The 12521-nt window shown below is 44.7% G+C and overlaps 1 protein-coding gene across 3 annotated transcripts in view; it reads right to left on the reverse strand.

Annotated features, from left to right (window-relative positions):
• CUNH2orf76 (chromosome unknown C2orf76 homolog) overlaps positions 1 to 12521 on the reverse strand; it is a 70113-nt gene that overhangs the window by 11084 nt on the left and 46508 nt on the right. For 2 of the 3 annotated variants that reach the window (XM_028771518.1, XM_028771520.1), the window contains exons 4-5: positions 7978 to 8015; positions 2396 to 2477 (exon numbers count right to left, since the gene is read on the reverse strand). In XM_028771518.1, coding sequence (XP_028627351.1) covers positions 2396 to 2477; positions 7978 to 8015 — 120 coding nt within the window. The remainder of the gene's footprint in view (positions 1 to 2395; positions 2478 to 7977; positions 8016 to 12521) is intronic. The other variant, XM_028771519.1, reaches the window with a different exon arrangement.

The raw sequence follows: 12521 nt of genomic DNA on the forward strand, positions 1-12521 counted from the left end.
CTTTCTTTCTTTCTTTCTTTCTTTCTTTCTTTCTTTCTTTCTTTCTTTCTTTCTTTCTTTTTGTTTTTTGTTTGTTTGTTTTTTTGTTTTTCGAGACAGGGTTTCTCTGTGTAGCCCTGGCTGTCCTGGAATTCACTCTGTAGACCAGGCTGGCCTCGAACTCAGAAATCCACCTGCCTCTGCCTCCCAAGTGCTGGGATTAAAGGCGTGCGCCACCACCGCCCAGCTGTTTTTGACTTTCAAGTGCTGGGATGAAAGGCATGTACCACTACACCTAGCAAGTAAAAATAATTTTTTTAGAATTATGCATTTATTTTATTTATGTGAGCACACTATAGCTGTCTTCAGACACACCAGAAGAGAGCATCTGGATTTCATTACAGATGGTTGTGAGCCGCCATGTGATTAGTGGGAATTGAACTCAGGACCTCTGGAAAAACAGTCAGTACTCTTAACCGCTGAGCCATCTCTCCAGCCCCAAGTAAAAGTATTTTAAAATTAGGTTTACATTGTAACATTAATCCATCTAGAATTTCTTTTTAAATAAAGACTGAGGTAAGGATTTGCAATTCATTTCCTAGAAACTCACAACGATTTTTGGCTAATTAATTTCCTCCCTGTTTGAGAGATGTTAACTTTATTATTTTGTAGACTTTTTCCAGTTTGCATAAGATTGTGTACTGCTTTTCACTGGGCTACTTGTCCATCCTCACATTAACACCAGTCTATAACATGCATTTGGGCTTCAGATTTTAAAGCAAGCCAGGCTTCCTTCAGTTTCTCAAAGTCTCAGTCAGAGAAGTGCCACCTGCTAGAGAGCCAGCATCGGGTACACCAAGTGCCAAGTTAAAAATCTTTTCTCACTGACACAAAATAAACATTCAATACCTATCTGATGGATGACTTTTTCCAAAAAAGCAGAAACATTAATTTATTATTTCTTCATTTATAGACAGGCTCTCAACAGTAGTGTAGATTCATCTTGCACTTGTTAAGTAACCCAGGCTGGCCTTGAACCCATGGCCCTCCAGCCTCAGCCTCTCCTATGCCAGCATTAAAGGCATGCACCACTATGACCGGAAAGAAGCCATTATAAATAGTCTCAAACTTGATTTTACTTCTAGGGAACAGGATCCTGGATGAAGTTATAGAAAATAATATAAGCACTAGAGATTACAATTCCCATGTACAATTCATAGAGACAGAAAAATGATTTTTAATTTCAAATAACAATAAATCTACTGTATTTATAATATAAACAGACACTAATTATAGTAAACTGTATAGACTTAACAGAGATGAAGTTTACGATTTCATAACCTGCCATTTATTTACTAGGGGGAGTGGTGTGTGTGTGTGTGTGTGTGTGTGCAAGTGCCCAAGCAGATACAAGAGTCTGTGTGCAGAGGCCAAAAGAAGACATCGGTTGTCAGCGTGCCACCTTATCCTTTGAGATAAGGTCTCTCACTGAACCTGAGCTGGGCTGGTAGCCAGAGCCCCAGAGACCCTCCTGACTCCGCCTCCCACACTGCTGTGGTCACAGGTGCTTGCACAGCCACGCTCAGCTTTTTTACAGGGGTTCTGGGGTTCAAATCGAGGTCCTAAGCCCGCACAGCCAGCTCCCCTACCCATAGAGACATCTCCCCAGGCCCTTAACCGATTACATCTATTTCCATGGAAAGAGGAGAATCCCTGACATCTGGCCGTCCTCATCAACCGAACAGCTTCCCAGAGTACCCATCACTGTCGATGTCTCCCACGTACTGTATGTGGGAACTCAGGGAGTGTGCACTGCAACCTCAGAGGTGTGACCCAGGCTGCACATATCTGCTACTCAGAACTCCTGCTCACACCCATAGACACCATCTTAGTGAAGGCAGAAGTAGAATAACAGCGACACCTAATGGCCAGGGGACACACAGCACTTCTTTCAAATAGAACCAGTCTAGGCTGAAAGGCTAAATGGGGTGATTTTCCCACTGTACACAGCAGGCGTATAGTTTAAATTCCACAGCTTGGCTGGCCCCGAGAGTCTTGAGTGATTATCAGAAGTTATGCTGTGTGTTGTGCAAACAACATCTCATTTCATTATTCTACATTAGTTCCATTAGGTCCATTTCTCTCCAACAGTGTTGTTAACAGTCCGCAGTTACTGTGCTAACAACCTGTCAATCATTTAAAATGACCCTCACCAGACTGCCGAGTGGGCAAACCTGAAAAAGACTATTTGCATTCTGCACATATGCAGAGCAAATGCCAGTGCCCTTGGTCAAATGATCAGAACACATAGCATTCTCAGCACAGGGGCGTCTACTTTGCAGAGATGCTATCAGCCAGGAGGCCTAGCACACAGGTCGGGAAGCCCAGCACTCTCCTCCCACTCAGCCCTTCTCACCTATTCCTGAGTCCTTCAGTGTTCTGTCTTCCTTTAGCAGGAGTGTGTCGTCGTCCTCCAAACCCAACACAAGCTCATTTGTCTAAAACGAGAGAATCCCCATTTGATCAGTATGCTTGGAGACATCCTGGGAGTGTCACTTGGAGGGGGTTAGGGATACAGTTCAGCCAGGAAGTATTTGTGCTGCAGGGACAAGGACCTGAGTTTGGCACCCCTTGCTATGTAACACCAGTGCGGGGTGGGGTGGGAGGTGGAGATAGGTAGATTCCCTGGCACTTACTGGCCAACCAGCCTAGCCCAGGGCCCAGTGAGAGACCCTGTCTCAAAAAAGAAGGTGAATGGGACTGAGGGACAGCTCGGAGGCTAGCACTTGCTTCTCTATCATGAAGACTAGAGTTGAGACCCTATCACTCATGTCAGGCAGCTCACATCAGTAACTTCAGCTCCAATGGATCTAAGACTCTCTTGTGGATTCTATAGGCACACACTCATGTGTATATATACACACACATGTGTACACATGCAAATAACAGACAGATATTTTTAAAAGTAAGATGGACAGCAATAGAGAAAGACACCCAACATCAACTTTTGGCTTCCATATGTGTGCATATATATAGGCACCCAGCATGTACATGTGTACACACCCATGAACATGCACAGAACACACACACAGCTATTACATGAGTCTCATCAATAATCTAGGTCATGATAAATTTTACTGTGGCGAAGGGAGAACAGAGTAGACACAGAGTACAGACCTACTAAGTGCCAATATTGTGCACTACCCGCTACAGACAGGCTTTGGAGTCAAACCAGAATTACAATTCAGGTTCCCTCTGCCTAAACTAAAAGCATCTCCAAGCTTCAGTTACCTCGCAGCTACAGAAAGGAAAAGGAGCACAACTTCCTCTTTCCCTGGTAGTAGGGGTGTGACATCCGTCTGGACCCTCAGTGCTAAGTGTTCTATGTCTGCTGTCACCATGTGGTGTCATCATCACAAGAACCTGGGAAGATTTGCAAACATGCAGGCCCAGGGTATGTGGCTCATCAGAGGTGGAATTGGAGACATGCTCATGACAATGTGACTTCTGAGAGACGCAAATTGGCCTTAAGTGGCCCCAAGGGCACATGTCTAAAAACCCTGCCCAAGCTGACAATGATTTCAGCCTGTGTCTTATTAACTGTCATGTGATTTGGAGTGTCGGTGGATGTTTGTTCTCTAGTGATGTTTACAAATCTAGCTGGACATCAAGGGAAACAGCTTGGAGTTTTTGTCTTCATCTGAACAGCACACAGTGCCACCTGCCAATCAGAATTCAGCTGTTTAGTGGACTATTCTAGCTCCATGTATGTGTGTGTATGTGAGTGTGTGGGTACGTGTATAATGCAGGTCAGGAGTCAATGCTAGGTGACTTCCTCAGTTTCTACTCCACCTTATTTTTTGCAACAGGAGCTGTCACTGAACTTAGAACTCACTGATTAGCTAAACTCGCCAGCCATGAGCTCTGGGGATCTGCCTGTCTCTGCCTCTACAATGCTGATTACATGTTTGCCACCACACCTAGCTTTCTATGTGAGTCTTGGGGACCTGAACTCTGCTCCTCAGGCTTGCAAGGCAAACACTTCACTCTCAATCCCAGTCTACCCAGTCACTACAAAGGGCCTTGAACTCCAGAGCACATTTACTGGAAGAAAAAAAAAAAGTAATGCTTTATTAAAAGTTCTTTCAGAACACAGAGACTAAGTACAAAGTTCTCCAAGCACATAAACAGTGAAGATGAGAAAGTCTCCTGTCCGCTAGCCCCAGCTACAGAGCTCTCCTCTGCAGAGCCTGTACCTGCATGTGCTTCCTGACTCCATTGCTGCATGTGCCACATATGTGGAGATCCCGTAAACCCTGCTGTGCAAGCACACATGTAGCATGTGCTGTCTTCTAAAGTCTTACTTTCTTCTCTCTTAAAAATATGGCTGTAGCTGGGCAGTGGTGGCACATGCCTTTAATCCCAGCACTTGGGAAGCAGAGGCAGGAGGACTTCTGAGTTCGAGGCCAGCCTGGTCTACAGAGTGAGTTCCAGGACAGCCAGGGCTACACAGAGAAACCCTGTCTCAAAAAACCAAAAGAAAAGAAAAGAAAAGAAAAGGAAAGGAAAGGAAAGGAAAGGAAAGGAAAGGAAAGGAAAGGAAAGGAAAGGAAAGGAAAGGAAAGGAAAGGAAAGAAATAAAAGTAAAAAATAGAAAATTAAAAATTAAAAAAATGGCTGTAGGGCTAGAGAGATGGCTCATTGAAGAACATTCTCCACTCAAGCATGAGGACATGAGTTCAAATCCCCAGTACCCTAGACAAGGCAGGCTTAAGGTGCCTGTGACTTCGGTACCACACAGAGGGCAGACATAAGTCGCTGGGGCTTACCGCCTACCAGCTTAATTCTGATTTCTTCTTGAAAGATCCTGTCTCAGGGAAGTATCTCACAGACACACTGGTGAGGGGTGCTGAGTTCCAGCATGCATAGCTCTGCTTCTTGATTATAAACGTTGTGTTTTCCCCTCCATGATGGACTAGAACTGGGCTTTAGTTATATAAAATAATACAAACAAAATGAAACCCCATTAAGTCACTTTTGTCAGGCATTCTCTCACAGTAGAGAGAAAAGACACTAAAAAAATCAAAACAAAACCATACCTTGCCTTCCCTATTGTTTGGAAATCACAATAAAAAAAACTCCTCACACGAAGCCTGAGGTGACTGTGGTAAAACGTTCTGGTAAGAAAGCAGGTGCCACACTGCAGCCCCCGACATGTGTAAGCACAATATATTGAGACATTGTCAAATTTTCATATGCAATAAACGTCACCAAGTCCCTAACCCGAAACCAACTGACATTCACGGGCGCTTGCTTCTGTCATGTGTGACACACGTTTACCTGAAAGCTTGAGTTTACAACTGCACCAGTGACTTGAAATAAGAATAAAATGTGATTAATTCATGACTACTCTTGTTAGGGAGGGTGAGTGAGATGGCTCAGAGGGCAGCACCTGAAGCCTGAGGACCCAAGGGTGATCCTGGGAGAGATGGTAGAGGGAGAGAGCAGAGTTCTGAAAGTTGCCCTCTGAGCTCCACGCACGCACCACGGCATGCACACACCCAGATGCACATGCAGTGAGTAAATGAACATGCCATGAAGGTTTTAAACACTCTAAAAATCCTTGTGACCCAGGCATTACACTAGGTGCTAGAGGTATGAAGGTGCGTGAATATAAGGCATGGTGCCTCAGGGCTGGGGCGCATCACAGTCCAGCTGATGAAGTGCTCGCCCAACAAATTCAAGGACCAGTGGTCAAAAGCTGAACATGGCGACGCATGCCTGCAATCCCAGTGCTGGCAAGGTGGAGAAAGGCGGATCCTGGGGAGAAGCCAGCCGGTGTAGCTAAATCACGAGCCCAAGAGCTACGGTGGAAGCCAGGCTTGGTGGCACATACCTTTAATCCCAGCAATCTCAAGGCAGAGGGAGGCATAATCTCTGCAAGTTTGAGGCCAGCTGGGTCTACATAGCAAGTTCCAAGTCAGCTAGACCTCCACAGTGAGACTGTCTCAAAATAACAACAACAACGACGACCAAATAGAAACTGGAGGGTAACAGAGGAAGACATTCAATGTTGACCTCTGGTCTTCACACGCATGTGGATACCTGTCTCCATACACACATGTATAGACACACATGTACACACAGACATACACATACCCACATAGATACATCCCTCATCCTTGAGCAGTTCAGAGAAGATGGAGCTGATGGCTTCAGTGAGGAATCTACGCAAGGCCAATGAGGCTTGAGGGAAAAGGCGTCCCCATGCTGCTTGAGAAGCACACCGTCGATCAGAACCTTACATGAGTATCTCAGGACCATATACACAGGACCATATACACAAAACACATAGACACATCGCTGCCTTCAGGTAAGGGACACTTTGGAAGGGTAGTCTGTGCCTCTGCAGAAGCACCCACCAGACCTCTTGTGGGTGCATACAGAGTACCAGTGTTTACTTCTGGGCCTATGTTTCTGGAGCAGAATTAGGAATGTGAAAGAGATTATGCTGCCAGGTGACAATTGGATTTGTTTTTAAATAAAACTTGAGTTTATACTACATTCTATGCCTGTTTTGTCTAAATAGCTGGTAGGTATTTTTTATGCATATGTTAACTAACACCCCCCCCCCTTTTATGAAGGCTGGGTCTCTCTATGTAGTCTTAACTGTCCTGGAACTCACTATGTAGATCAGGCTGGCCTTGAACTGAGATCCTCCTCCCTGACCACTGAGTGCAGAGATTAAAGGTATGTGCCACCATGCCCAGCTATTTCCTTTTAAAAAGACTTATTACTAACAAGTATACATGACCATTTAAACCTTTAAATTACATTTTATTTACTGTGTACATGGGTGTATGATGACTGGATTTATGCATCCCACAACAGAGGTCAGAGGACAACTTCCACCATGCAGGTCCCAGGAATTTAATTCAGCCTGTCAGGCATGTCAACAGGTGCCTTTCCCCACTGAGTGATCTCGCTGCCCAACTTGGCTTTTGTATGTATGTGGAGTATGTGCACACATACTTATCTATATGTGTTCATGTAAATGCCAGATGTCTGTCCATATCAGTTACTTTCTTCAATTTCTGCTATTTTTGTTGTTGTTAATTTCTTTTTTAAATCCTTTACTTTTAGACATCATGGGAAACCTCAGGTGCACATAGAAAAGACAGACATGGTTTCTGTTTAAGACAATCCAATCAGAAAATGCCGAAGCCAGCAAGGCCTGCAACAGTATGAACCAAGGGAGAAGCGGTGTCCTGGCTCTTCCTTCTCAACAGCTTAAGAAGAATGTGAAATCCTTCTCTGGGGCTGCCACGTCCTCATGGACCTCACAAAAGACTCCTTCCACCACATCCTTACTCATGCACCGTGAGCAACACATGCTTGGCATCCATAAAGTCAAACCGGAGATCCAGCCCCGCCATCTCATCTCCACCTTCCCAGTGCTGAGATTACAGGTGTGCACCACTGCTTTTACCTGGGTGCCGGGGATCAGAACTCAGGTCCCACGCCTGTAAGGTAAGCACTATTGACTAAACCTACTCCCAAGCCTCTTTTTCCCTTTAATGGGAAAGGAAGGTGGTGGGGGGAAGGGAAGAAAAGCAAGCAAGCAAGCAAGCAAGCAATACTCCAAAAAATCTTTTCTAGAATAGGAGATATTTTAGGTACACAAGTCCATTTGCTTACTCCCAATTCCAGTGGCATTTGTGGAGGTAGTATAGCAGAAACCCTGCCTACCAGATACCCCACCCAGCAGATACCCCATCCATCAGGTACTCCACTCATCAGGTACCCCACCCAGAAGATACCCCACCCAGCAGATACCCCATCCATCAGGTACTCCACTCATCAGGTACCCCACCCAGAAGATACCCCACCCAGCAGATACCCCATCCATCAGGTACTCCACCCAGCAGATACCCCACCCAGCAGATACCCCACCCAGCAGATACCCCACCCAGCAGATACCCCACCTATCTGACACACCTTTGCTTTGTGGGCTTGATGAAGAATCTTCAGTGTATCTGAAAGAAAAATAAAACAAGTTCTTCACACAAATGTATCTAAAAATGTCTGCTACAATTGTTAGATGAAGAAACTGGAAAAACAGAAACTCTTTCTTTATGAACATACCAATTTAAAATCTGTTCAACTGTAAAAGATGATGCATTTTAGCAAATTATTCAAAGTCTAGGAGACCAGAGTAGAGCTTAGTGGCATATGAAGGTCCTGGTAGGAGGAAGGAGGGACAACAGGAGGGGAAGGGGAGAGGAAGGAACAGAGGAGAGAGGAACAGAGAGGAAGAAAAAAAGAGGAAGGGAGAGAGATATAGAAAATATTTTCAACTGATAAGTGTTCAACCCTTTGACATTTTGAGGCATGACATTGTCATCTACAAAGTTCACAGTTGAGAGCCATTGAACTGCAAAAAACAAATCACAAAAAACTTGGTAATGTTTTAAGTATGTATCACTTTAGTATTAGGCTTCATGAGGCCTGTGGGTCAGACATGCCTATGTGGGTTCAAAGTCTAGGCCTTTGGCATGAAACAATGGAACACCAGAAGTCTGAAAAGCAAACAGATAACTCTGCTTTACCTTCTATATATTCTAAAAGCCAAGCATGAACAATTAAAAAGCCAATCATGTCAACAGCCAGGCATGGTAGTATACATCTTTAATCTGCACATTCAGGGGACAGAGGCTGGCAGATCTCTATGAGTTCCAGGCCAGCTTGGTCTACAGAGCAAGTTCCGGCCAGGGCTGCATGGTGATACCCCGTCTTTAAAATAAAAAAGACATGTGAGAAAAGTGGTTTATAAGGACCACTCAGCCCTTAGGGCAGCTACAAGGCCTGCAGGTCAAATGCTGTTCCTTCAGAATTCAAACGTTGCATGAATTCATGTGAGCAGGCCAGTGCTCAAAAGACACCAATATCTGTTATGTCTTTTTGTCTATATGTGTGCACATGTGTGTACAGGTGCGTATGTATGTGCCTACACATCCATGTAATATGCACATATGCATGTGTGTGCATGTGCATGTATGCATGTGTGCATGCACATGTGTGTATGAGTGTTGCAGGTGTTTGTGCATGGGATACATGTATCTGTGTGCACACACACGGAAGCCTGAGGGTGATGTCAGGTGTCTTCCCCTCTGGTTAGCCACACAGTGTTTAAAGACAGTCTTTCATTGAACCTGGAACTCACGTACTCTGCTTACCTGGCCCTCCAAGTAAGCAAGGCTGGCTAACTAGCACACTCCAGGAACCTGCTGGTCTCCACCTCCTCAAGGCTGCCATCTCAAGGGACCACAACCAGGCTGGGCTTTTATACATGGTGCCTGGGATCAAACTAAGGTCCTTGGATGCACAAAGCAAGCTCTTTAACAAATGAGTTACTGCCGGGCATGGGTAGCGCACGCCTTTAATCCCAGCACTTAGAAGGCAGAGGCAGGCGGATTTCTGAGTTTGAGGCCAGCCTGGTCTACAGAGTGAGTTCCAGGACAGCCAAGGCTATACAGAGAAACCCTGTCTCAAACAAACAAAAACAAAAAACAAAAAACAAAAAACAAATGAGTTACTGCTTAATGTAAAACATACTTTCTAGATTTATTCATGTTCTATTATATATTATGAGTGTTTCGGCTGTGTGGATGTATATGCACCACATTTGAACCTGGTGCCATCAAAAGTCGGAAGAAGGCATTCGATCCCTGTGGAACTGTATCAAGGATGGCTGTGAGCAACCACATCTATGCTGAGAATTGGACCTGGGTCCCCTGCAAAAGCAGCACGTACTCTAACTGCTGAGAAATCTCTCTAGACCCTAATGTGAAATAAACTCTCCAGTGTGTTCAGAAAACCCATACAAGGAAAGCTACATTAAAAAAAAAAATCAGGCCAAAAATGTTTTGAGCAGACATTTTCACCAGATTTTTCTCTTCAATAAAATTGGCAAAACCAAGGAAAGCAAAGAAAAATGTCCCTTCTTCTACAGTGACATCATCACTCATCCTGACTTTGGGGTGATCTGTTTGTTTTTTGCTTTTTGTCTGGTTTTGATTTTTGTTTGTTTGAGATAGATGTTTCCCCTGGCTGGTTTTGAACTTGCTTTGCAGTCAAGGCTAGTTGTGAGCTCCTGATTCTTTTGTTTCAAGCTCCCCAAGTGCTGGAATTACAGACATGCTTATTTTGACTCCTTTTCAAAACAAACAAAAAAAAATCCCACAACCCACTTTACTAGCAAAAACATCTTTCCTTATTAAAAATTCCTTGAGAAATACAATTTTATAAACCCACTATTATGGGGCTAGGGAGATGGCTTCAGGTTAAGAGTGTGTGCAGGTCTTTCAGAGGCCAAGGACCCATGCTGGGTAGCTCATGATTATCTGTGACTTAGCTTCAGGAGATCCAATGCTTTCCCCTAGCCTCCATAGGAATATACACACAGATACATATGCAGATAAAAATAAGATCAATCTTTAAACATATATATGTTGTAAAGGTTGCTCAGCACTTAAGAACACTTGCTTCTCTTACAGAGGATCCAGGTTTGCTTCCTGGTCCCAAGCACACACATGCTGGTTCACAATTGTCAAGAACTCCAGTTATGGGAAGTCTGACAGACTCTTCTGGCTTCTGTAAGCACAGCATGCAAACGGTATACATATACACACTGACAAAAATTCATACACTTAGTCATGATAATAGAGAAAACAGGAATCTAAATGTTTAAAATAAATAGCATTGTATATTTGTGGAGTATTTAATATGCTAGCCCATGCATTGTTAAATTTCATACTGCCTCAAAACCACACAATGCTTGCTGGGTGTTACAGCACACACTTTTCATCTCAGCACTCAGGAAGCAGAGGCAGGCAGATCTCTGTGATTTGAGGCCAGCCTGGTCTATATAGCAAGTTCTGGGCCTGTCCTAGCTACATTGAGAGGCTGTCTCAAAAAACAAACAAACTACAAAAGTAATTTTTTCACAGATGTAACTGTTGTGTCAGAGGCTCACTGCTGAATAAGCTCATTCTTTCTAGCTCTTTCTGAACTCTGGCTGGCTGGTCCAACTCAGCTGTTCAGGTCCAAACTCCTCTCCAAGTTGGCCGATTCAAACTGGCTTCTCTCAGCTTCTCACTGAATTGTTCTGCTTAAAAAAACTGTCTCTGAACTCCATGAACTGAACTGACTCTCCCTGCACTTAAGCAACCTCTTTCCTGTCTGTTCTCATGAGACTTGGGTGTATCGTATCTCTGATTCATTCTGTCAAATCATTCTCTGATTTGTCACTTTGCCTGCCCCTATATTAGACGTCATTGTTTGGGATTAAAGGTGTGTACTAAGGGCATGTCTGTATTCCAGCTATATTACACAGACCTAGGTCTTTGGCTGTGATCCCTTGGCAGAGTAGCCATGTTGCTGGATTAGAATTATTCTACTACAAACAAACAATAAATAAATATAATTTTAAACTCCCCCCCCATACAAGGTTTAGCATCTGCAAAAAAGTCAAGGTTACTCTGGGTCCAAATGCATGGTGGCTGAGCCCCTGGGATGAATGGCTGAATGAACAGATGTAGATGCTAACTAAACTGGAGGGTCTCAGAGACTGCCAATTCTGATGGCTCTAAGAGTGATCGCCCTTCACCCAAAAGCACAATGACCAGCAGAGTGGAGAACTGACACCGTGCCCTCCACTCATCAGCACCCAGCACACCATCCTGTCTCCACAGGCCAGACAAGAACCAGGGGACCAGGGGTGGTGAAAAGCCAGCACCAAGCCTTTTCTTTTTTTTTTGAAATTATTTTTTATTGGATGTTTTATTTGCATTTCAGATGTTATCCCCTTTCCCCATCCCTCCCCACCCAGAAGCCCCCTATCCCATCCCCCCTCCTCCTGCTTCTATGAGGATGTGCCCCCACCTACCCACCCACTCCTACCTCCCCGCCCTCGAACTCCCCCACACTGGAGCATCCAGCCTTCATGGGACCAAGGACTCCTCTCCCACCTATGTCTGACAGGGCCATCCTCCCATACATATAAAGCTGGAGCCATGGACCCCTCCCTATCTGTTCCCAGGCTGGTGGTTTAGACCCTGGGAGTTCTGGTTGGTTGGTATTGTTGCTCTCCCCATGGGGTCGCAAACCCCTTCAGCTCCTTCAGTCTTTTGGCTCAGGCAGGTAGGATTTGCTGAAGGAGGCAGAGGCAGAAGGATCTGGAGTTCAAGGCCAGCCTGGGATGCACCAAGCCTTTCTTTCCTAAGTGTGACTGATATACAGTCACAACCACCCAAAGAGCCTCACCATGCCTGTCAGGACCCACTGCTTCTGCAATTCCTTCCTGTTCTTCTGCCAGTTCCCCGACTATGCACACACGCTGTGATGCAGTGGGTTACTGAGACAGAGTCATCTAACGACACATGGCAACCCCAGGGAGTCTCAGATGGCTACACTAGCTTATTTTATATTGTTGTGATGTATGTATGTATGTATGTATGTATGTATGTATGTATGTATGTATG

The sequence above is a fragment of the Grammomys surdaster genome, unplaced genomic scaffold (genome assembly GCF_004785775.1).
Source record: "Grammomys surdaster isolate TR1022 unplaced genomic scaffold, NIH_TR_1.0 208, whole genome shotgun sequence".
Classification (NCBI taxonomy): Eukaryota; Metazoa; Chordata; class Mammalia; order Rodentia; family Muridae; genus Grammomys; species Grammomys surdaster.